The 25,481-nt window shown below is 37.2% G+C and overlaps 2 protein-coding genes and 1 long non-coding RNA gene across 5 annotated transcripts; all 3 read right to left on the bottom strand.

Annotated features, from left to right (window-relative positions):
* Positions 1-230: 230 nt before the first annotated feature.
* LOC116017649 lies at positions 231-1,395 on the bottom strand. Its single transcript, XR_004097942.1, has 2 exons — positions 1,211-1,395; positions 231-706 (listed from the first exon to the last, which is right to left on the bottom strand). It is a non-coding gene; the product is annotated as an uncharacterized LOC116017649 (long non-coding RNA).
* Positions 1,396-3,624: 2,229 nt separating this feature from the next.
* Positions 3,625-15,670, bottom strand: LOC116016349 (mediator of RNA polymerase II transcription subunit 12). Its single transcript, XM_031256571.1, has 13 exons — positions 15,235-15,670; positions 13,603-13,786; positions 12,989-13,048; positions 12,536-12,641; positions 12,318-12,386; positions 12,182-12,235; positions 11,830-11,937; positions 11,593-11,742; positions 11,142-11,489; positions 8,632-11,039; positions 5,278-7,764; positions 4,595-4,922; positions 3,625-4,510 (listed from the first exon to the last, which is right to left on the bottom strand). The coding sequence occupies exons 2-13, from the start codon at positions 13,719-13,721 to the stop codon at positions 4,049-4,051; spliced, it is 6,699 nt and encodes a 2,232-aa protein (XP_031112431.1). The 5' UTR covers positions 13,722-13,786; positions 15,235-15,670; the 3' UTR covers positions 3,625-4,048.
* A 1,957-nt stretch (positions 15,671-17,627) lies between these two features.
* LOC116015280 lies at positions 17,628-23,733 on the bottom strand. Of its 3 annotated transcripts, none has more exons than XM_031255314.1 (7): positions 22,685-23,733; positions 21,637-21,838; positions 21,463-21,524; positions 19,677-21,288; positions 19,396-19,571; positions 19,017-19,200; positions 17,628-18,904 (listed from the first exon to the last, which is right to left on the bottom strand). In XM_031255314.1, exons 2-7 carry the CDS (start codon positions 21,782-21,784, stop codon positions 18,267-18,269), a joined length of 2,820 nt encoding a protein of 939 aa, XP_031111174.1. In that variant the 5' UTR covers positions 21,785-21,838; positions 22,685-23,733; the 3' UTR covers positions 17,628-18,266. The 3 variants fall into 3 exon arrangements, with proteins under 3 accessions (XP_031111174.1, XP_031111172.1, XP_031111173.1); XM_031255312.1 differs by having other exon boundaries at positions 19,396-19,580; positions 22,685-23,732; XM_031255313.1 differs by having other exon boundaries at positions 19,396-19,580; positions 21,637-21,835; positions 22,685-23,732.
* Positions 23,734-25,481: the final 1,748 nt, after the last annotated feature.

Here is a 25,481-nt window from a genome sequence, read left to right as displayed (position 1 = left end):
TAACTCCTAGTAGAAGCGGTTTGAGTTGTCAGTTATGCCCAACCTAAACTGGTTTACTTTCTTGTGGTCTTTCTGGTTTGAGTTGTCAGCTATGGCCAACTTAAGCTGGTTTACTTTCTTGTGGTCATTTGTCTACTAGAATTACAAAATAGGAATAGGGTTTTGTCGATTAGAATTACAAAATAGGGTTTACCCAGTGTGCACCCTCATGTAGAGGCTGAAAAAAAGACAGCACAATGTGTATCAAATGTTCATAAGATTGCAGAAACAAGAATATAATCCCCATTATCAAGTTTCACATAAGAGTCTTGGCTGATCATCCCATAATCATATTATAGCTATTACATTAGCTAATGGTTCCAACAGAACTTGTCTTTGCAATCAGGACAACAATTTGTGAGCTTTAAACCTCAGTCAAAGAACCAATTCTCAACCTCAGTGGAGACAGTACCCTTTTCTCTGGAGTGACAACAGCAGACTTCAATGCTTCAATCAGTGGCTTACACTTGGCATGATCTCCTTTGTTCTCTTCCAAGCACTTCTTCAAGGCAGCCTCTTCACTTGCTGTAGTCTTCCCTGGACCACCATTACCAGTCACTTTCTTCCCTTCACCCTCCATCTTTTCCTGCTTTTTTAGCCTCAAATCAACCCAGAAAATTCCTAAAGATCTGTCTTTTGCCTTCTTACTCTAAAGAAGACAACTCACCTGGCAAAAACAAGCAAAAAGTTAGTGTTTTTACAGCACAATTCACAAACAATAATGTCTGAAAATGGTTCAGAACTTCAGACACAGATACAGCCAAGTTACAAGAATGTCCATTGATGTTTCATTGTTTCAGAATTCAGATATATATAACCAAACCAGTGGGAACCCAGAAATGAAAACCCACAAAACACTCAAAAAAACCCAAAATTTCTCAGAATGACAACCCAGAAGAGTGAACTGGAAAAGGGTTTCAAGAAAAAAAACTCACAACAACTGTGATAAGCAAATCAGAGATCAGATATCAAAGAATGAACTTACTTTGTGTGAAAAGAGATGATGAAGCATGAATGAATGAAAGAAGAAGAAGAAGAAAGCCCTTTTAATACTTTTAATACTACTGGAAAAGAATGTTAAGAAAACAGAGTTTATGATTTTGACAATCTGGGAAATGCAGTGGTGACCCTCATGACTCAACTGCTCCACAGGATCACTTGTGGGGCTTACCCTGTCTGCTTTTCGATTGTTGTGATGTTTCATGGGAATCTCCGGAGGAGTGGAGTCCAAAAGCCGTATGTGATTGAAGTGGATTGATTCAAGACAGCCGTTCAGAGGATTGACGGTTCGTGATTTCTTCTGATGAGGAAAAACAATGTTTTATCATATCATATACTCTTCAGGCTATTGTCTTTGGCTATGATTGATTGCTAAGAAATTAGATTTTTTGATTCAGAAAAGAGTATTTGTACACATTCTACATACACGTGTGGTGTGAGGAGACCCGATGATTATAAACTATCAAGAGAAGGTTGATAAGAATTAAACTCGTAACTTAGGAGTTGGACTCTCCGTCAAAAGTATAGGACTTGGACTCTCTACTTTTGATTGCTTAACTATGTTAATAAATATCCATCTTTTGTTTTGAAATTTTGTTTTGTTTCATTTTTATTTATTGATAATTTTTATCAAAAAATTATTGACATTAAAATATACTCTATATATTATATTCTTAATCCAAAATATCGTACTTTTTGAAAATGTTACCTGACTGTATTTGGATATTTTAAACGAAAAGTAGAGCGTTTTTCAAACTCAATGACTAAAAAAAAAACAAAAAAGAGAACAAATTAATGATAATAAATTATAATGTATGTAATTTATTTTTAATTTTATTAACGAGTATTCATTACAGACCTATCAAGTTATCGGTACAAATGACGAAGTGGACCCGAATTCTTATAAACCTCAGGTACCTCACTACCCTTATCATGATCAAGAAAGGATAAGAACGCCATAATGGCAAATTGAAATTGAATCACAAATATAGTAAACTTTTTTTTTTTTTTGGATAACAAGAGAAGTCCACAATCACTGCTCAGAATGTGCACGGAGTAAACTCTAAATTGTGAATTTACTAGACATAAAGAGGTAAATTTACCTAACTTGCTCATCTATTTGAGCTTGTTTTGTAATGAATTTTTCAAGAGCTCATTTTTTAGATTGAGTTAGTTGCTCAATTCTTCTTTTCTTTTTACGCTTCTCAGACCCAGATATAAATTTTCTAGAAGACATAGTTATAAAATCCTAAGGAAAAAAAGAATTTATTTAGAAGCTCTATGAATAAATAATTAATCAAGAAACAAATTCTTAAAACAATAAACAAAAATTATGAAAATAACGTAATTTTAATTACCTGTTAAGAGAGTTGAAGAACTTGAGACTTGAGAGTTTGTGTGATCAAGAAGAATTGGAGAATTGGTTAAGTTGCGGTCTGCGATCTACGACATTACCGAATTGTGAATTGGGAATTGTCAAATTTCATTACGGTATTGTCGTATTTTATAGGGTTAGGAATTGAGAATTTGCTAATTGTCTAATTGAAATGTGGTCATGTAGGATTATGATTTATGAAATATAATTGTCGAACGAAATTGGTAATGTTGAATTGGAGAAAGGAAGAAAAAAAAATAAAAAACTAAAACTAAAACTTACCGGCACTCCGCAGTCCGTGATGGAGCAACGAAGGCGACGGCTGGAGGCGAGGCAAGACGGAGGGCGAAGGGCAGAAACAAAGGCGGAGGGTGGAGGTTGCAGACAAGCAAAGGAGGAGGGCGTAGGTCTTCACTTCGCGATTTGGCTTCGACTTCGCGCTTTGGTTCTCGAAACAACGAATAGCCCTAAAAAAATTTGTCGATTTGATTTACTAATTGGGGTGATCGCTAGCTCTAGACCACCCCAATTACCCATGCGTGCACCCGCTGGGCAACGTCAGTGCACACAATATGTACCGACGCTTTTAATTTTTAATTTCTTTTACTTCTTTTTTTTGGTAACTCAAATAAAATACTCAAATTTTACCGTAACCATCTCTCTCCTCTCTACCACATGAAAAGAATCAAACAAAATATCACAAAAACCTACCACTAAGAATACTCCTTTCTTTTTCTTTTTTTTGTGAAACCACTAAGAACACTCTAATCTATCGTTTCAACATTTCTCATCCATCGTGTCATCATTTACAAAGATACACTACATAATAGTCAATTGCTACAAAAATAAATATTTTAAATAACTTTCTCAACTTCTGAATTTGAGAGGAAATTAGTATTGCAGAAAACGCTAGACGCTAGTCGGGCTCATCGACCATTCCTTTTTTGCTTTCAGCAAGGGGCACCTAGGCTGCCAACTATTTTTTTTTAATCATTGAAGCTCTAGCACTATCTGTAATAATCAATGTTGAAAAAATTGCTAGTGGTGCGCAATATCCATATAGCATCAACTCTAATAAGAAACAACACGAAATCATTCCTAAATAAGTTTCAAGTTCAAAATATGTATCAGAGGACTTGCTACCCCTAACAGTTGTCAGATATATATGGGGCAAAACACCAATAAAATAGACAAGAAATAATAGCAAGTACTTGGAGAAACATGAGATGATATTGCTGAGCATTAAACAGCTACAGATCATTCCTGGGGTGGGGTACTTTAATCAGGTGTTCAGATCATCAAAACAACAAAAACAGAAAGGGAAACAATAATGTTTTTAATATGTACAACAAACCTACGAACCTGCTTCGAAAGAATTACACAGCCCGGAAAATGGCCATAATCAAAAGGGTTAGTAGTTGGGGCAGGGCCATGGAGTAGTAGTTCTAGTTCTGTGCTCTTGCAGAAGAATGTCGGTCATGGCAGCTCGGTGCACGTCTTAAAGGCGAAGCGGAGGCCCCCCGGAAATGGCGCTTCCCGGCGAAAAAGGCGGATAGAATAGGATGATGGGTACTTGGCGGGGAAGTGGGGCGTTCGTTCTTGGGAGACAGGAAAATGGATTTTGTTTACTTGAAATCAGCTATCGTCGTCAATTGCACCTACGTAAGTGAGATCGGTCCTCCTCACCCGTACGCTGCCCTTGAGCCAGCCAGCGGCCTTCAGATTGGAATGATCGCTCCCGCCTATGGTAGAGCTGCTCGATGACTGGCTTGACCCTGCCCCGTCTTCCAAAAGAATCCACGGGTCGAATTCGAGATCCTGGTCTTGCGGTGGAGGCGGCAGCGGTGATTGCTTGGTCTTCCCGGCCGAATTAGTGGCTGCCCTAAGTAAAGAAGTAGGATTCCTCTGGCTCGAGTTTGTCACACCGGATTGTAATACAGATATCGGGTTGCTAGGTAGAAGAGATGCAAGAGCAGCAGGCGATACGGATGGAGGCTGAGAAGAAATCGAACACTGAACCGAAGGGAATAGAACCGGCATCGCAGTTTGGATGCGCCAACGAATTACATCGGGCAATTGCATCTGATCCAGATCGTTCTGCAGCAAGTTTAAGGATTATTAACTTATTTCTCACATAGAGAGCAAAGAACGGGTGTATTAAAAACGGTTGAATGATCAAACCTGGAGAGACTCTGCAACTTCACGATCAAAGGCGGTGTGGTCCTTGCTACTTTCGCTGGCTGACTTCGAGCTCGATTTCATCTTCAGCCAACTCGGTTGGTGGCTACTCAGCAACGCATGTAGCACCAATAACAAACAATCGAAGAGGCTTCCCCCCATTACAACTTCCGAAGTGGTACCACTAACCTCCATAAACGAATCTGCCTCTCTTTTCGAACTAAACGTGGAGTTCAAGCAGTGGCCAGCATCAGCATATACAACCCTACTTCCAAGCAAACGCATTATTGCTGAAGCAAGCGTGTATCTCATATTCCGCCCCGACAGTTCTCTGACATTCCAATTGCAAAATTTCCATTAGCAGCATGTATTCATGTTTTAGCAGGTTGCTAGTTTATACGTAATCGAAAGATGTCTAGGAATAGAATACACCAAAGTAGAGAAACTAGGGATATCATGCAATTTGCAACAATGGCAAATTGATGTCAATCATATATCATGGCAGAAATTTTATAGTTAACATTATATATTCAATTCAAAGAAGCACTTTATGCAAAGAACAATAGAGTTGCTCATCTCGGCAACATGTAAATTAACTCCCTCAGGAAATAATGTAAGTTATGAGATCAAGCTTAAAAATTCAACAAATTAAGAGAATATGCCGATTCAATAAATTGTGAACTTACCCGTCTGCACATATTATAGGGAGTACTCTCAGGATGAGCTGCAACCTCAATGAAATGGACGCTCGCAATGCCACGGGGGAAGGTGGTACAGTTTCAGTTGGTCCAGTTGTCCGTCTCGTTAATCCAGGACTGCCAACTCGAGAACCCTTGCGACTACTCACTTTCGTTGTTGGACTATCAGCTCCAGCTGGCTTGCTCGCTTCACGAGTAACGGTGTTTATTTGCTGCTCGATGGCGTTAATGAGCTTGATCATATCAGCAGCAAACCTGTTCCGAGTGTCATCAGAAGCCTGATCCACACAAGGAAGAACTAATTCAACAAAAGCTCTCTGAGTTTTATGCTGGTGAGCAACGGGGAAGCCATCAACATCCTGAAAATGACCGGACCCTCTACCAGACCGCTTTGAGGCCATCACCTCATCAACTACTTCTCCTTCTTCAAGAGAAGAAACATCGGGGGCACACCATCCCCACGGCCTCCGATATTGAGGCTTCGTTGACAGACCTTTAGTCACCGCAACACTAAAAAGCTTCTGGTGGACAGATTTTCTCCCGGAAAGAACATCGTGGGCTTCTAAATACCATTTAGCTTGCTTTAGCATTGCATCCTGAAGCGACCGTCCTAAAAGATGTACAACCTCGGAAAAGAGAGCAGCCGCATCGGGTCTGACAAGTAACCTAGTAAGAATTATTTCAATCAAGTTGCCCTCGTTATCAGAAGCAGCAGCTTTATCAGAATTCGGTGAGAGAGACCTCAAAGCCTCGACCAAAGAAGTATCATGCCGATCCAATTTTTCAATCACAGCTTGTTCATTAAAAAGCAGTCGAATCTCCAACCATTGCCAATGAAACCTCGCAGGCTGCAAGGTATCCAAAATATGTACAAGCTTTGCCTTCTCCGAATAATGCACTTTCAAATCACCTTGTACCGAAATCCTATTAACATCCTCCTGTTGACCTATTGACGGTGGCAGTTTACAATCTAAAAGTGCATTTAGAAACAATCTCGCACGAAGAGGAAGAAAGGCAGAAGCCCTGAGACGCATATCTGAACCGCTTGATTCTAGAAAGGATGCAAATTCGGTATCAACTGTGTCTGCAGCGATAAGATCATACAAGCCATGAGTGTCTCTCAGACATACTTCACGGAAGGGAAGATGCCTCAAGGCATCACCGAGGGCCAACAGTAAAGACTGATACAGTTGTTGGATATCATCACGAGCTCCGAGGCTGGAACTAAGAATGAATGGCCTCCAGAGTACAAATGCAAACATCGAATAGGCAGGAGGAAAAATTAAGCTCAAAGGCAATGTTCGTTGCATTCTTGATAGAGCTATAATAGAAGCATCTCCCAGTAAATCGCCAATGAATCCATCAGTAACTGTCCGACAATTCCCAACAAGAACCCTAAACCAGTGGACAGAAACTTCAACTGAACTATCACCCTTGAAAGCCCCAACTGAGCGTGCATTCCCATTTGAATTAGACCTCACGCTCCTTATAAAATGAATAACATCCAGACCTTCCTTTAATTTGAAGAGGGAAACCATCCTCTCAAGGTTCACGATTCCCTGAAGTATTGCTCCAATAACAAGAGCAGAAACAGCAGCACCGAATTTAACAGTGAGATCATGGGATTCAGGAGACAGCTGAAACTGAGAACGAGGAGCTCTTCCAGGAGTAAAATTTTGTGCCACAGCAGAAGAAGCTTCTATTGCAAGAGCAACTTCAAAGACACGACTTTGACGCTCTCCGAGTGCTTCCTTTAGTAGGCAAAGGCAGGTTAAATGTACTCGCAAGATACGCCGTGCAATTTGTAATGGATCGGAAGTGACCAAGGAGTTCAGATGATTATTACAAGAAGCTAGATCAGGAATTTTTGCAATTACCTGTCCAGCATTACAAACAATTGCAGATATAGCAGATGAGACCAAAGTAGGATCACCTTCCTGAGCTGCACCACCGGTCTGCCTCATGCAATCTAATAATCCCATTACCACTTGTTGACCTATCTGATACCCATCATCCCAGTTTTCAGATAAAGGGTTTCTAACTATGCTCACACCACCCAAATGCTTTTTCTCTTTGCCATAAAAAATTTGAAAAGCTTCATCTACTTTTCTTTGTACTATGTCTCTCATGGTCAAGGCTACCCTTGATACACGAACTCCACTTATCTTTTGGCGAAAGAAATCATCTAAATCCTCCACCCCTGCTGGTACCCCAAGCGGAAATCCAAACTCACCATCTAAAAGTCTTCCAGATTCAAGTTCAGAAGTCAGTCTCTTATCATGTGTTGATTTGAAGTTCTTTTGCCATTCAACAACACTGGCCACACTGCCATATTTCTTCAAGAGGTACCTAGCATAACCCAAGGAAGGTGAGGTTGAAACTCTTCCATTTGATGCCACAATGGCGGCACAACGATGCATTACTGCAGACAATGCTTCCGGAATAAGATCTGCAGCAACAAGGACATTTTCATACCTGAACCGATCCATAGCAGAAGGTAAGAAAAAAGTATCCTTGTTATATCAATCAATCAATCAATCAAAAAAAAAAAAAAGACAGTCCAACTTTGGGCAAATATTAGAGAGAACAAAATATGCACACACATGCTGCAGTTTGGAAAGAAAAAAATAACCACATGCTACTAAATCCAACACCACCAATAAAAACAAAACAAGAAATACTTAGGAATTCACAACTAGTCAAAGTTAAATAATATTATCAAAAGTCAACAAACCAAAATTTGTCCATTGACATTGTAATGGCCAATGCTGCAGCTACAGTAATTAAGAAACAACCATTTGATTTCTGGAAGAGTGACATAAATATGAGACAGGGCAAATGAAAATGAACTTATGAAGAGAAGTGAAAGAGACCGAAATGGGGAAAATTCTCAGGCCAATAGTAGTTAGTGAATCCAATATCAAACTATAAAAAAAAAAAATAAATAAATAAAATTAAAAAATTACAATTGGAGGCACAGATTATCTTCATTAATCTATACAGTTGACTTAGATGGCTTGTGAGGCTTTAAATTGGTTGCGTTAACAAATATTTGAACAACAATGAGGATAGTTACGGCAAATTTGAAGTTAGAGAATGTCAGCAAAGGGCATAAAGTTAAGTGTTCACATGTTTACAGATAGCAACACACCCTAGATATCTAATGCCAATTGAATCAGAAAAGTCAAATCAATCAATGAGTTTTAAGCCCTGGCAACTAAATCCACAGAGTGATTCAACAATGAACCAAACAAAGTAATCAAGGTTTAAGAGTATAACCATAATATTTCACAAGTAAACAACATATCCACACAAATAGGAACAAATTAAGTTAGGGTGCACCTCTGAATGGATGACAAGACATATGATTCGCCAACTTCACACACATTGTTATCTGCATTCCTCGGGATCACCAGTACACTCCTACTACCATGGATTGTTGCAGTAGCAGCACCATGCACCTTCGGTAACAACCACAAAAGAAACCTGACTGCTAAAACCAATTCATTACAAGCATCCATCAGATACAACATCATAGATAACTCCTCTTCGCCAAGCTTCCATTGTATACCACCTTGGTCATCCGCAGTCGAGAATGGTCTACCATACTGTCCAACCTTGGCTAGAGTCTTCTCAGCTTCTTCAATGAACTTCTTTACAACACCTATTAACCACACGGTCATCGTTCTTTTTTCCACAACTCTCTGCTTCTTTAATAGTTTCCCAATTGAAACAATGTCTCCAAATCTTTGCGGTTTAGTTCCATCTCCTGCCTTGGAAGGGTCACCTTCAAGGCCAGATCTATGATGCGGACAGCTCACTCTACTATCACAAACATGGCTTGTTGATGCTCCCTGACTGCCTTCAATCCTGGCAGAAGAAGCTAGTTGATTGAGACTTTGAGTTTTCCGGACAATCTTTTGCCGACCCCTGGAGGGTTGCTTGCTTGGCTTAGGAGGTGGATCTACTTTAAATGACTCAACAGACTTATGGCCCCTTCCCACCCACCAACTATCTTCATCGTCTGATGGATTTTGTGGATAAATCACATGTGAGCTCTTCTCTTCACTTAACTTTTGTCTTTTTGCTTTTCTACACTCTTCACATCCGGGTGTTCCTTCAGTTATATCCGTACTGTTCGTAGATGACACAATATGCTTCTTAACATTTTTCTGAGACTCATGGAGTCCTGTTTCAGTTAACAATGAACTAGGAAATTGCAACAACACACAAACAGAAGCCTTAAGCTCTTCAACTTCAACAAATTTGTGCATATTTTTGGATGGAGCACTTGGTGCTGACTGAACAGATCTACACGGATCAACAAAGGGTGGGGAAGCATTCTCACCTCCTGAGTCAAGAACTTGTTTATGTTTCATGCGTGAACCACTTGCTCCACTAGGACTTTTATAGTGGTCAACCATCCCATGAAGCACCAAACGACGTTCACTGGAATAAACGTTCATCAAATCTGAAAGTATCCGGGGTTCAGCAATTTGAGCCTCTAATAGAGCATCATAGACATGAGAGCCAGACATCTGCTTCAAGATTTTACAATGTCTATTCCGTTTTGCTGGGTCAACAAGAGGCACCTTCACATCCATGACTCCACTAACAATCAGCTGTCTAACATAGGCTTGAGGATAAAAAAGTCCAGCCCTAATAAGTTCTGCAATAAGTAATTGAAGGCGCTTCAACCCTTCACCATTCAGCACTTCATGTTGATCTATCCAACAAACAATAACATCATGCAAAGGGCCTGGACTGTCAAACAAACTTAGAAAATCCTTGCTTTTACCAACCCCAGTCTTTGAGTTGTAAAAAGACTCACCAACCCCATAACCAAAACTTCTGCAGAAGTTATTTTGCTGACTAGGATCTTTTCCAACATTCTCAATTTTTACAATGTTTTCATTCTTGAAATGGCTTGAACTTTGCATCTCTCTCATCTTCAGCTTCAGAAGCCGTATTGCAATGTATATCTGAGAAAAATCTTTTCTACCAGTGAATTTAAATCCACGAGGTGGACTAAAGCGGAAGTCCCTGAAATCACATGTTGCCCACTCACAAATGAAGAATACAGAGCAGATAAACAAGAGATTCATTGTCCCAATATGTTTAAGGGATGAAAACAAACAAGAGCTAACTTCTGTAATCCAGCTTTCATCAACAACACCGTCACAATGATTTTCAAACAGAATCTTATATGCTATTCGCAAGTCACCATTTACAAGAGATTTGTCCAGCGCATGTAAAGCTTTGGCAGCATTTTGACCTGGATGGTCAGGTCTTGAAGCTTTTGCAAGACTATCTGCACGTTTCTTAATTGAAGAAACAACACGATCAATAGACAAAGACTCGGAGCGAACCTCAGGAACTCTGTCTCTAAGCACTCCAGCAACTTCAAGAGGACCATTTTTCACCTTTCTAGCATCTTCAGAGACCTTTGAGAAGAGACCTCCATCAGTAACTATATTTGCCACACAAGGAGGCAAAGGAAAACAATCTAGACCAACAAACGTATCAGGCACAGCAAGTATCAAATAGCGAAGCATCTCAACAAGTGCAGACATTGTATATGCCAGACGTGAATTGTCAACAAGGTCAGAACCACCAGGAGAAGTTTCTTGGATAAAATGAATAGCTATTCGCACCATTGCACGTACATATGTTTGGGATAAGACAACAGTTTCTATGAACCCATAAATCACAGGTAGTAACAACTGCAGAAGCCCAAGCACCTCTTTATCCTGAAAGGCATAAATGGAAGATATGAAACCATGTAGAAAAATAACAGCTAATTTAATTAGGTGCATAAGAAATAAGTTCAAAAGAACTCAAATAACAAAAACCTGTAGTTGGTTGAGAACCCAATCAATAACATGAGAAGGAAAAAGCAATCCTTCTGCATGGTGCCATTGTAGAATACGCACAACATACCACCATTTAAAATGCAGTGAAGGCTCCCCAACATCAGCACTTGTAGAAGCTGGGTCATTTTTTATCTGTATTGATCCTGCATAAACCATTTGCGGTGACCGATCTCTGATATTTACAGAAGAATGACTGCTGCTTCTTGAAACAAATTCATCCAAGAGACACTGCATATAATCAATAACATCTTTTGTCCACTGCTCTGAGCGCGAAAAGTTTGTTCTGTCAGGCACCCCTGAGGATAAACCAGAGGATACAGGACGAACCTACAGAAGAAAAATACATGATTTTACACACTCCAAGGTTAAGGGTAACCAAATACATATTGAAAAAGTAATTCAGTCCACTCCCTAACCAAGGATACATTACCTGATTAAGATAAGTTACTTTTATGAACCAAGTTGCCCGTAACAATGGAACATTATTCCTGATAAGAACTTCAAAAAGCCATCGTTTCCTGTAACCATGAGGTACATGATCTGCCAATAACCGCAGTCTTTTGTGTTGTTGGGATAAACCCTAGGAAGAAGCTCAAAAGCTTTTAGTGATGAAACCTCAATACCTCATATCAACTTTACAAATTTCTGAGCAAGGCAAAGGACTAACCTCAATCCATCTCTTTCTGGGCTCTTCCCCACATGGCCTTTGATCAGGAAAGATCCCAATCTTAGCCAGTTGTGAACCTTCAAGCGGTACTCCATATACTTGCCCAGCCTGCATCAAATCAGAAAGCACATCCACCTTAAATTTATCTTTGAATATTCACTGTATCATAACAACTTTAAGCAAAGGAAAAGAAATGTCGGTTCACATAAATAAAATCAAATGCAAAGGAGATATGTTCAATGCTAGTTGACTTACCAACCAATTAAACGTCTGTTTTGGGAAATGGGTAATCAACTCACGGTATGTGGTAAGCACCAGAAAACATAAATAACAAAGTAGGAGATAAATTTACCTTCCGTTTTTTAGCCCGAGACTCATTGATTGTTCTGTGGCATTTTCTGATTGCCTAGAAAAGAAACAGAGAATTAAAAGCAGTTTCAAAGCAGAGGTACCATCCAAGTGAAGCACATTATCTTCCAAGTAATTACCTCTTTACATTTAATTATGACAGGCTTTGAAAAGGCCGGAACCTGTGATAATGAAATTTCTCTAGCTTCCTAACAATATCAAAAGTAAATTCCAATTAGCAAATAATCAACACAGGAAAGAGCAAAATAAAGATTAAGGTAAAGCCATTCAAAACCAAAAGCCATCCTCTGATATTCAACTGACAAAACAATACTAGGAAAGATGGTCCAAAAAAAACCTCAAGCCCGTCAACTGTCTCCCTGTAACCAGATTGCACATAATCTCGGTTGAGTGTCTCTTCAGGGCAATTAAGCGTCTGCGGATGATAGTCAGGTGGCCCAAGTCTGGGAAAGAATATAAACCAATTTAAATCTAAATGATCAGGTAGATTAAATTATCTTAGCAATAAAAATACAAGTCCAAGAAAGGTTAAAAGTTAAAACTGTGAAGCATGCAATTTGTCATGTCTGTATCACTTTCCTGACCATAGATTGGAACTACTGGAACAAAATTCAGCTATTTATGAAACCATCTGGTCCATTTCTAATCAAATGCATAGAATAGAAAACGGATATGGAGCAATGCATACAGATTCGGGCATATTTATTGACGCCACCACCAACAAACAATAAGTGCTCCTGACTGCTAAAGAAAAGAAATAATTACAGAATTACAGATCTGCAGAACTTACCTAGAATTTAGAGGTTCCTTATCACACTTCAATTTGTATGATGTTAGTTGCAATGATCTTCTGCAGTAACAAAATAAGCTCATCCTTCAGTAAAGGGAAATTTATTGGGGGGAAAGAGGTGAAACAGTTTTGCACAGCAAGCCATTCTAAAAGCCAAGGTAATATTATTTTACTTTTATACAAGAAATTGAAGAATGCCAAATTAAGTTGCATAAAGAATCAAGTTTTGTATACAAAGCTAAAGAGATAGCAGAAACGTTAGACAATCAAATTAATAATCACATCAATGAATAAAGGAAGGATGATTCTTATATGGAAAAAGCATATTCCTTAATTAGACAGATGCATGTGAAAATATGGAAAACGAGAGTGATAATTGCTTCTGATCACTGAAAGTAAAATGTAGATGAATCAACATTTTAATCAATAGACAATACCACATAGGTTTTGTAAATATGATGAATCTTTTATATTTTTATCTGATTATCCCACTAGATAAGACTAGCAAATATCCCCATAGCAAGGATGTGATGTCAAATGCCTTCAGAACTCAGAAGCCTAGTTGCACCACTCCAAGCACATCAAATCAATTTGCATGATAAACAACACCAAACCTGGAGAAGTTTGTTGGTATTGTGGTGGCGTCAGCTCTAGATGTATCCCTGCCTGATGCCCCACCAAATGTGTTATTACTTACTGCACTAGTGCAGCTGCCAGCATGATACCTTTGCATCTCTCCAAACTATTATCTGCATACTGCCACCAACATTGGACCACAGGAGGAAGTGTGCAGTCAAGCTGCAAACAATCACACAAAATAATAAGTTTCAACCAAAAGAAGCACACTAATGATAACTTCAAGTATAATTAATCAGAAGACAAATATGTGAGCTTTATCTTGTTGAGAAAGAAAGACAGATAGTAGAGTCAAAACACAGGTAGCAACTCTTGGCTTAAGTAGTTCATAGTACATAGCACAAGTGAGGCACTTGAATTTCCAAAAAGATCATGGTATTAGAACACAAAAAGACTATGAAAACAGAGCTGAAATTAAAATTGCACACAACATGCAGGTAGCATGAACACCCGCACAGAAACAAAGAATTTGAGCAAGGTTGCTAACTAGTAAGTGAACAGAATAATGAGGGCGTGCATTTAGAAATAAACTAAAATGATGACAACTGAAAACCGCACCATGATTTATGCAGTAAACCAATTAAGTCTTAACAACTAACATGAAATTAAATGAAACCAGATGTTTGAAAACCTAAAGATACAGAGCAATCTAGTGCAACATATAAAGAAACCAGGAAAAAAAACCCTCAAAACACATGCAAACACTGACACCTACAAACAAAGTTAAAAAATATATGTCCCAAGTTGGCATAAAGATCCAGCTGAAAGGTAATGCTAGTCAATCATTGGTCATGTAATCTACTTCTATGTGCTTCTGAAGTTTGATGGCAATGTTTAAGCAGCTTAACTGGAAACAAGAAAAATAGCATCATAAATTCCTAAAGGCATTTAGAGAACTTTTTTCTTCAAAGTAAACTTGACAAATCAACAGCTTTAGCTGCAGATTTCCCTTGATATGCACTATTGAGCTTTTGAAACTTGTGCTGGCTAAACCTACATCACTCACCAAAACAAGTAAACCTTTTTCTAGTTTCTATCAATAAGTACACTTTACTACTGCTTTAGTTACAGATTCCCCTTGAACTAACTTATTTAACATTTGAATTTTGAGCCAACTAAAACTACATCATCTAATGTCCGAACCAAACAAGTACAAGCAGACATCAATCTAGCAGAAATTCATTTCTTAGTCTTTCTATTTAATCCATCTAAAATCTAAGATTCTATGTTATTGAATCCCTCTAATAAATCCCCACTAGAGTTCTCTAAATAAAGTAACATCACACCCTTTGACCGGTAAAACAATTACAAAAAGCTATCTCCAATATGACTGAACCGAATAATCCAAAAAGGAATTTAAAAACAGTGATCTACAACAGCTGCAATCAGAAACCCGAAACCAAACACTAATTTTTTTTCCTAGCAAACTATACCAAGTAACAGAAATGCAGACAGTGGCAGCTAAGCAACAAAAAAAGATTGATAAAATAAAAAAGATCAAGCCTTTGCTGAATGTGAACTAAATTGAACCACACAGATTAAAAACCAAAAACTCAAGAATAGCAATCTAATTAACAGCATCCAATCTAATAACTTTGAATTTAGCATACCTGGAAAAAAATACAACCTAAATTTTACAGAATCAGCAAGTCAATGACTTGGGATTCATCTAATAAAGATTTAAACAGTGCCCCTAATCCCCGTAGGGTGGTGCAGAATGAGGGTTTGAAGCAGAGAGTAAAAACTAGGGTTTTTCCGAGCGGAAAGAGGAAAAAGATTGAAACTTTGGAGAGGAAAGAGAGAGATGGGAAGATTGGAAGATTTGAATACAAGGGCAAGTGTTGGAGAGATTTAGGGATTGAATTAGAAATGTAGATGGCGAAATCGTAGGCGGGGAAGAAAGAGGAGACGAGAGCGTGGAGGTTCGATGTATAGATACAGGGAATAGATATAGAGAGAGAAAGTAAAGTCTAGAGAGAGAGAAAATCCAAATTTTTCCCCTTAGTAAAAGAGTAGATTTTTAAGGAAGTGCGATGAAAGGCTTCTTCTCTCCGGGTCGAGAGGGGGCTTTTGACTCTTTAGGCTTTAGCTGATGATGATGACGACGACGCTGTGTATTGTGTCATTGTGTGCACCTGTTTTCTGCTTTCCTTTTGTTTTTTGTTTTTTTTTTTTTCAGGTAACCCATTTTAAATTTTTACTACCATTTTATTTTATTTTATGGTAATTTTCTAGTAATCAATTTATTTTAAAAATATTTTTCAAATATTTTTTAATTTTTTATTTACTTTCCTTTTAGAATATTTTATTTGTCTTTTCGATTTAAATATATCAGTTATAAACAACTTAAAGTCGTTTTATCTCTTTTTAGTCATTTGTCGATTAGATAACAAGACATGTTTCATTTACTTAATAAATGTAAACTTTTTCATAAATTAAAATTTATTTCTTTAAATGTACATCATAAATAATTTGTATATTTAACTTAATTCACTTTTTTTTCATATTTTGTTTAACACCTACACATACTAAAAAAGAATTGACCAAATTTTATTATTTATGTGTACGGACTACAATGTCCTTTCTAAGTAGATGTTTTATATTATTTAGAACATTTTCCATAACCACTATTCATTAATAAGTTTTCTATAATAATAATAATAATTGAATAATAAGATTTACCAACCCCCCCCCCTACCCTCCCCTCAAAGGTGGATAATATTTAATAATCTACCTTTACAACATTATATGTAAATTGTAAGTATTTTCACGTTTTAGCGATTAAGGTGATCGCCAACTAGCAACCATCCTAATTTTTTATAAGATTTGCTGAAAGGCCTAAATTTAATTCCTTGCGCGCACATAAAAATTATAATTTAACCGGTGGACTATTTGTGTGTCTCGCGAAACTTATGATTAGTTTAAAAAAGTTGGGATCATCTAAGTTTAATATTAATTAAAAAAAAAGTATTTTCCTCTTTCTTTCAAATAAATTGACAAAAACTTAGGGAAATTTGTTGCAACTAATGTTGCTCTTAGACGCACAAGAATATAAAAGAACATTTCCACAAAAATCAATAAAGCAGGGTGAAAAACATAGAAATAATTTGAGGATGTTTGGAGTTACTATATTTGGTTGTCACTAATTGAACACAAAACTGATTTATGAAGTGGCATGACAAAAAAAGGTTTAGATCAAAAGCGTTCCAAATAAAGCATGTTTCCTATGAGATAATTAAGCCCTCGTAAATAATTAATGATTCAGTTATTAAAGTTGTACATAGTTGCATCATGTGATATTTGTGAGAAATTTATATCACTGTATATTATAAGCTTATAGTATGATGTGTATCTTTTGTTTTTTTCTTATGAGTAACAATAAACATATGCAGTCATTATTCGAGAGTATATATTGTATAAATCTCGCATCGTGACATTAATCAACAAAAAATCACATAAAGGTAGATCGCTTAAATTGTAAAAACCTCGCATCGATGCCTAGGCGCCAATTAATCGGCTCCTAGGCGCTAAGGGCTAACTGCCTAACGGATCACCATAACCGGTGGTCTAAATGATTGACTGGCTAAGCGATCAACTAGGCCGCTGACCGTATAGGCCTCCTAGGCATTCTAGGCAACGACTAGACCGCTTAGTTGGCCGATTAGATATTTTTAAAAAATGAGTTATATCATTAAAAAAAATACATTGACACATAGACACCGAATCATCGCTTAGTCGTCCAAAGAGCGCCTAGCGATTTTTTCAACTATGATGACAACGAATTTTCCTCCTCTACCAAAATTATTAATTAATAATTAATACTCCATATTTACTTTTGAGGAGATAATTAAGCCTTCGTAAACAATTAATGATTCAGTTATTAAAGTTAAACATAGTTGAAATGACTTCTGAAAAAATGACTAAAAGTATGCTTCACTCTGCTTTATGCTTGTTTGAGCTGTCAAATTATAAAAAGGAAAAACACATTTCCACAAACTATAAGTTATAGCAATAGCAATATGGATACCAAATCTTCAGAGTTATAGACTGCACAAAAACCTCAACTGGTTCAGACAATATAAGCTCAAGATTATTGTCATTTCTGCTCTCTTCAATTCTTTCAGTTACAACCACTATGTAATCACACAAGTAGAAAATCACACCCTGTAATGAAACCCAAAAACCCTAACTAGAAAGCACTCTTCTGCCAAAAAAATAAAAAATAAAAAAGGAAAAGAAAAGAACCATTATAAGGGGAAGAGAAGATTTCACACCTTGCAGCATGACATCAAGCAATCCAGAATTTACAGAAGTCTACATTGATGAGAAACCCCTTTACCAGGTTGATAAGACCAAAAAGGGCCTCACTGCTTCTTCCTTTGCCTACTCACTTTTTTTGGGTTTTTTTTTTTTTTTTTTGGGTAAAGCAATACCTTTTGCTCTGTGTAAACCACACAGGAGACACATCCCTCAGTGGGAGCACAAGTGTTTTATTCATCAGCTTTTGCCTTGGAAATTTCTCGCAAAAGAGTTACATTAGATACCAACCATGGTATTACGAGAAAGGATGCACCGGATCATCTCCCAAAGATCCAAGCTAAGGCTTACTAAGGCCTAAACTAATCAGGTCACTAAACTTCAACTAGTCACAGCTAATCACCACGTCTTTATCAGCCGAAGAGAGGATATCATTTTCGGTAGTGTCATCTGCTAGGATGAATATGGTTTCCTCCAACAAATCTTCAAGAATAGTTGCTTCAATCCCAATACCAATATTTCCAATATCATATTGGAGATCCATCCATTCCCCAGACCTTGCTAAGTGTTTTCTGACTAACTGTTCCAAAGAATGAGGTGGAGGATTCTTCAGAAGATACCATTCAACTCCGTTCCAGACCTCATGGATTAGGTCCATGCCCTTTGGGACTGGCCGGATGTTCTGTTTAAGAATTGGTGTGCATGAGAAGCAGCCAAAATAGCGGTCAACTACCTCCTTAAGAACTTCATTGGTACAATCAAAAAGGAGTTTTTGATCGTGACAAGATCGACTAGAAAATAGCTCTACTTCATCAAACAACGATGGGTCAAGAATCTGGTCTGAAGAAAGCCACCTTAAGAGGAAATCATCCCAATTCAGGTCTGAACCTAGCAGCACTGCCTCTACATATTCAAATGCAGTTTCCTCACTTTCCAAACATGTCCTTATACAGAGTGGTTGGTTAATAGTTGAATATGCTGGTTCCTCAAAATGGATTTTCCGTGGTTGGATCTCAAGTTCAACTGTAGATGCATGAATGACCCATTTCAGGCAAGAGTAAAATCTAAACAACTACTTTGTACAATTGTACGAAATAGCAGATATGAGATTCAGCAAATTCAAAAACTGGCTAACCTGATCGACATACAGTGCTTGCTGGACTGATATCATCCTCCATAAATAAAGGCTCGAGCACAGATATAGGACTTGGCCGCTCTGTTCTATCCATTACACAATCTGGATCAGCTCTCCTAGTGTCTAATGACTGTGCCAAGGAAGCTGGAGGAGAAGATAAAATTTGAGCTGCTCCTTGTGACTCCTGAAAGTTATAATAAAATTTGGAGGTCCTTAAGTACAGAATAGAAGCCACAGCAATAGCAACAGAGATACACAGTTAAGACAATATTGAAATACACTCACAGATGCAGCAATATAGAAGGGAGCTTAGATTCCCAGATACAATAGTGTAAACTAAAAATACCAACAAAAGTGAAAGAAAAGCAACAACACTCACTGTTTTTAAGTATTCAGGTGCCAACTCCAAGCTCTGAGAAGAGCTCTCTTCAATGCAAGCTTCAGTAACATGAGCACTGTCCATGTTTATGGTAATTGAAGAGCTACTTATTTCAAGGGGAGCATTTGAGACTCTATCATCCTCCTGGCATCTAGTTTGAGATGATTCTTCGGTATCTATAGTCCCTTGAACAGTTTAGGGATAGATATAATTAATTAAAACTATCAACATTGTCAAAAAGAAGGCAAAACAGAGGCTCATAACCAAAAGGATAGAAATACCTTCAAGAGCCACGCCTCCATGTGAAGGCACATTTGCTTCCAATATAATGTCATGATAATGTTCACATGGAACATTGAGATTTGCTTTATCAGATTCTATGTCCTGGTTAGAGGGGTTTTCTGCAACACAAGATTGGGTCTCCAAGTTAAATTGACAAATTTCCCGGTCTTCATGAATGGTTTGATGGATGCTTTGATTAGCAGTCGTTAAAGAGTCAGGAGGTGCTACTCTCATCTGGGAAGAAGGAATTTGCTCATCACTGCTATCACTGTTGCTAGAACTGGAGCTAGGAGAAGTATAGTAATCAGGAAGAGAAAGGATCCTCCCAAGAGATCTAGGCAAATGCATCCTCATTGGCTCTTCCTTCTCCTCACCATTATCCAGCATCTCAAAAATATGCTTCTTGGCCTCAAGATAGATGTTAGGTACCCCTTGCTTGGGATAATCAGATGTTTCATTTCTGATAGCTTCTTCAGCATCTTTTGGCTTTCCTCTCTTGTCTCCTCTCTTTAAGATAGAGGATGGCTTGGCAAATCTCTCAGTGTAAAAATGGTTTCTGTTTGGAGAACTCCATCCAGCTCCAGCATTTTCTCCAGTAATCCCTTTCTCACTCTCACTGCGCTTTTTATACTCAGGAGGAACCCTACGTACAACTCCTTCAGGAGAGATTCCTTGCCGGTCCTTTCCCATAGCATGCTTCAGCTTTCTTTTAATTTCAGTGAATGAGAAGTAGGATGAGTTTCTCTCATTCTGCACCTTATTCTTCATAGTATCGGCAGAGTGTGATGATGGGTCAGCATTGAGTTGAGTACCTGGGAAGTGCACTGGTCCAGGCTTGAGAATTACAATTTTGCTTGGAGGCTGGGATCTCACATCTTCCATCAATGGGTAGCTTCCTTGAGATCTGCTTCTCCTCCGGAAAAAGTGGGGTTGTTTATGCACAATGATTTCATCTGTTTTTGCACAGACTGGCTTGTTCTCTGAAAAATTAGATTTCAGCATAGAGTTTGACCTCAGCCCTTTCTCTAATCCATCCTCCAGACTTTCAATATGCTTTACCAGCCTGGAATTTGGGTCTTGTAGGAGCCTACGGAATAATTCCTTGTTAGATCGCAATGTCTGCAGTGCATCAGTCAACTCTTTGGTGTTATCAGTTATCTCATCTTCCATTAAGGGCTTACTATTCTTTAGTTTATGATTTATAAACACCTCAATTGCAGCACTTAACTTTTCTTCGAGAACAGGGTAAGACTGATCTGTATCAGTATGCAAATTGCCTTCCCTACTTATTAGACAATTCTGGCCATGTTCTTCCATTGCAACTTGCAAGTCATCAGAGTTAAGAACTTTATGATGGGACACTCCAGATCCTGCACTTCTGATATCATCCAAATCAGAGAGAGACAAGTTTCTAGATCTCTTGCAAGTTTTATATGTCTTTTTAAGGGTCTTTGTTGTATGACTGGCCTGATGTGAGCAATATAGTTCAGGTTCAATTTCAGTATCATTTCTTGGATTCTTATTGCTTGGTTTGCTGGACATATCTTCTTCCATAAGTTCCTTGACCCTTGTTTTAACGTCAAGGGTTGCTACCTCTCTTTCTTCATCATCCTGAAATTTGTTACAAAATTTCTGGCATTTTAAATTGTGAATTCCAGTATAAGAACATAGAGGATAAATAAAACAATATACTAATAACTAGTCTAAAACTCCATACATTTGCACTTGCTTCAAAAGAATGGTTTCTTATCAATATTAAAGAATGCCAAGAGATGCTGAGACTACCTCAACTATCAGACTCTCCTCATTGGAATCTGGTATAATGAGCTTTGGACTTGAAGCAGCACCTAATGAATAAGAAAAAAAGGAAGTTGAGAGAAAGTGGGGAGGGGCAACAGGATCAGCTCAAATCTCTTTTTTTTTTTAAGAGTGAAATTGATTTCTTCAAATATTTCTTACCAACTTGTCTGTTAGCTCGCCTTCTATCTGCAAGCAGCTTTCTGGTAGCTAGACCACGGCGGAAGTCAAATATGCTAATGAAACCCCACATACAACCTGCCTGATCCTTCTCATAACGCAAAGAACGCCTTTGTGATTTCTTGGCCATTGTTGGAGATTGTTTTGATCGTGATGTGTTGTGTTTGTTTAGATTTTGTTTCTACTATGAGCGATCATATGAAAAAGAAGAATGGAATACAGAAGAAATTTTCAGAATTTGGTTAAATCCTATAAATAGTAATCAAGAATTTAAATACAACTAAACATGGCACAAACATTTAGACAATAGAAATACATGGATGGAAGCAGATCAGCTATGAATCATCTCTCAGTTCAGATCAAGTAGGTGATAGTAAAACCACAAAGGAATCCACACAATAAAAACACAAGAGTGAGCTTAGGTGTAGATCATGAAAATATAAATGTAAAATGGAAAGCCTCTCAGACAGTTCCTCTTTTATTGAACATGGATTTTGAGTGAAATAAAAAATAATTAAACAATAAAAACCCTGAAAACAGAAAACTCAAAGTATAGGAAAAATTAAGAAAGACAAGTACTAGTATCCAGAAAATTAAATTAGCTTTGGATAATCCAACTGACTATATTCTCCATTCTAAACAGGATCATTCAGCATTTGCGACAACAGAAGAATTAAAGTTCAAACTTCAATCAATACCCTAAGATTCAAAATTCACTTTCTTATATGTGAGAACGAAAATTCAACTTCCAAAGAGAGAGAACAAAGAAAGCAATAATAACAAAGGTACTAGAAATCTAGAAGACCAGGACTGCAAAACCAGAATCTTTTAAAATTTTATATTTCAAATAGTTAAAAAAGATTTTCAGGGAAAACTAATTGGATAATTTGACAAAAATTTGAGCTCTTAGAAGCAGCAAGTGCTATATGCATATATAGAAGTAATTTACAACTTGAATAAAACCAACAAAAATCCCATTTGAAATTCATAAGTTCACCGACAGAGTGAAGCTCAATGAACTTAGCCTTACCTGGCAAACAAGGAATCAAAAATTTGCTTTTCTCTTTCCAGCAACAAGGACCACAGTCCTTACAACATCGATGTGATTTTCCCTTCAACGAAAATACTAAAACATCCGACTTGTGAAAGATTTAGTCCTCCTGACGATGTTCCAATTGATTCCCTTTCTTACAATTAAAGATTCCATCAATCTGATCTTCACGAATCACACTTCACTTTGAAACCTCTAACTATCAAGGCCAAAAAGATCTCTACTTGATAAATGCTGAAGCCTTGTAAGATCACTTCACAGATGTTTTACACTTTTACCTAGCCAAAAACTGAAATACCCAATGCAACTGTTCTTCCTATTCACACAAACCCACCAGAAAAATCCTTCAAAACTGAAGCGTCGACCTCAAAGACTCCACAAATCAAATACTCAGCATATGTGCAATCCCAATTCCCAGTTGAAATAAAATATACAATTTGCGGATCAGAGAAGCACAAATTGTACAACTATAACATCATCATAAAAACAAAAACCAATCTATATACAAAGAACTAATTTTTTTTTGTTGCGTTTGCTTTTTCATTGGGGTTGAGGGTATCTATTCCACCTCCACCGACCAAAAAGTCGAAAAGAGGGAAACCCAGATAGGAGAAACACCGACCCACCTCTTTAGACACAGAAAATTAGGTGTGGGTCTGGCTTTGGCGCTGGGTGCAGCCATTAAAGACTTATGGAAGGTGGAACCAACAACTGTGGAGAGAGAAAGCAAAGGAAAGTGAAACTGTAATTGTCTAAATAGAGAGAGAAAGACAGGGATGATGCATTGCAGGCTAGCTGCGAGAGAAGTTCAAAAGGGGAAAAGTTTGATGACACCAGAGGCTGGAAATGGTGGGACCATAAACAGAAATTCAGCTCTTTTTCTTTTATCCCACAGAAAAATAAAGCAAAAGTTTTTTGTTTGTTGCGTATATATTTCTGCTTTTTTTTTCCTCGACGGTGTACAATGTTTTGCAGCAGTTGTTGATGTTGTTCCACCTCCAAGAATCACAAGGGTCGCCGCCCCACACCTTTGTCTTCTGTCTGACTGTCTCTAATTCTGAACTGCCACTACCACCCCCCCCCCCCCCCCCCACTCAATAAACGAGGATAGCCTTTTCTTAGGTTGATTTTTTGGATATGATTTGAGAGTTGGGTTATGGTCCGAGGAAACGTAACGGCCTAGGATGCTTATACGTTGAAAGTGAGATGCGAAAGATAAATTCGGAGCACGTTAAAGAAAATTGACTTCCATTGGGTGTATATAGACGGAATTTTATGACCATTTTAGGGACAAAAGTGCGAAAGTAACAAAAGCGTTTTGAAATAAACAAGTTTTGGTGAATTGGTGTACCAAATGAACTTTTCTACTTGATATTTTTAGCCCCATGTTTATTAAAATAATTTGCAAAATGAGTAAAATCAAATAGTCAAAAAATAATAAACTTTTCTTAAGTTAATTAATGAACGACGCTCCTGTTAGGCTGTTCCTTTTATGTTACAATAAAAATCAAAAAAAAACAAAAGGATGCGGTTGAGTGTTGGGAACTCTGACATAAGTTAATGCAACAGGTTGATAAAACATCACTTTCCTAGAATTCATAATGCTATTTATGGCAAGAATTTAATATTGGCAAGTCCACCCAATGATCAGCAAATAAATTTTGGATTTTTTAATGATTTTATTGATAAATATACATAAATAAATATAACCAAAATAATACGGAGTACTCCATTTGTCCCATTTTATTTGCCCTACTTACTATTCATTTATCAAACCAACACGTTCTTATTTGTTTATTTTCTTTATTAATTTTCACTTATTTTTAAATTTGATTTTTGTGTTTAATTGCACTTTTAGTATAGTTTTTAAATATATAAATTTTGTATACTAATACTTAACTTATTATGAAAAATTGAGTTAAAAATAATTTTAATCAAACCTCATTAACTGAACCAGACACATAAAATGTGACGAATGAAGTAATAATAATAACAACTAGTGTTGTATATCTACTTGCTTAAATTTTATTTTGTTTTGCTTTTGTGATAATTCCTTTTGTTTCTGTGTTTACTAATTAATAACTATGACTTTATACCACCACCATCACCCCGCGCAACCCAAAAAAAAAGAGTTGTTTACGAGTATTGAAGTATAAAAAGTAGAACGGGACCAGACATTGTATACTACGAATCCATCACCATTCATTTACAAATAAAATAAAGGAGGAAGTTGGCAAATCATCATTAAACGCATAGAGATTATTCTTTCTTTCGTCTATGTTTTAAAGATATTTAAAATTGTTAAAATTCCAAAATAAAGTCAGAAATCTAAATTTATCTTTTTGTTAAAAACAAGATAATATTATTAGGCTAGAGTTTTTCACGGTGTTTAAACATTATGCTCTCGTTGTATCAAAATTTTAAAAATATGTAATATGCATTACAAAAAAACACGAGTTATCACAAATTTGAACACAAAGATGACATGAAACTATTTTATTTTAAGAAAAGTGGTTTTGCCTTTAATATATAGATGTTGACATAATTAATAAGACTCAGAATTTGATTTAAAGTCTAAATGACTGTAATTATGATCTTCAAACGCAACTTTGAATTCAAATATTGGAGCTTAAAAGAGAGGGAGGCAACTCACGGCATTTGAAAGTTTAATATCATATAAAACATTGTCAACGTTTAATATGGAACACTTTAAGGACTAAAAATCTCATTTATCCTATAACATGCATCAATTTCCTACGTACAACTGTACAAGAGA

This window comes from Ipomoea triloba, chromosome 4 (assembly GCF_003576645.1).
Source record: "Ipomoea triloba cultivar NCNSP0323 chromosome 4, ASM357664v1".
Classification (NCBI taxonomy): Eukaryota; Viridiplantae; Streptophyta; class Magnoliopsida; order Solanales; family Convolvulaceae; genus Ipomoea; species Ipomoea triloba.
Note: the sequence above shows the minus strand (reverse complement) of the source record. Positions and strands in the feature narration are given on the sequence as shown.

Coding starts and splice junctions, on each gene's coding strand:
- LOC116016349 (XM_031256571.1), bottom strand. CDS start 13,721: ATGCAAAGGTATCATGCTGGCAGCTGCACTAGTGCAGTAAGTAATAAC. Junction 12,642..12,988: donor AAGGAACCTCTAAATTCTAG/GTAAGTTCTGCA, acceptor ATTCTTTCCCAG/ACTTGGGCCACCTGACTATC. Junction 11,040..11,141: donor GGGTTCTCAACCAACTACAG/GTTTTTGTTATT, acceptor TATGCCTTTCAG/GATAAAGAGGTGCTTGGGCT.
- LOC116015280 (XM_031255312.1), bottom strand. CDS start 21,784: ATGGCCAAGAAATCACAAAGGCGTTCTTTGCGTTATGAGAAGGATCAG. Junction 21,525..21,636: donor GCGAGCTAACAGACAAGTTG/GTAAGAAATATT, acceptor CTTATTCATTAG/GTGCTGCTTCAAGTCCAAAG. Junction 21,289..21,462: donor AGGAGAGTCTGATAGTTGAG/GTAGTCTCAGCA, acceptor AACAAATTTCAG/GATGATGAAGAAAGAGAGGT.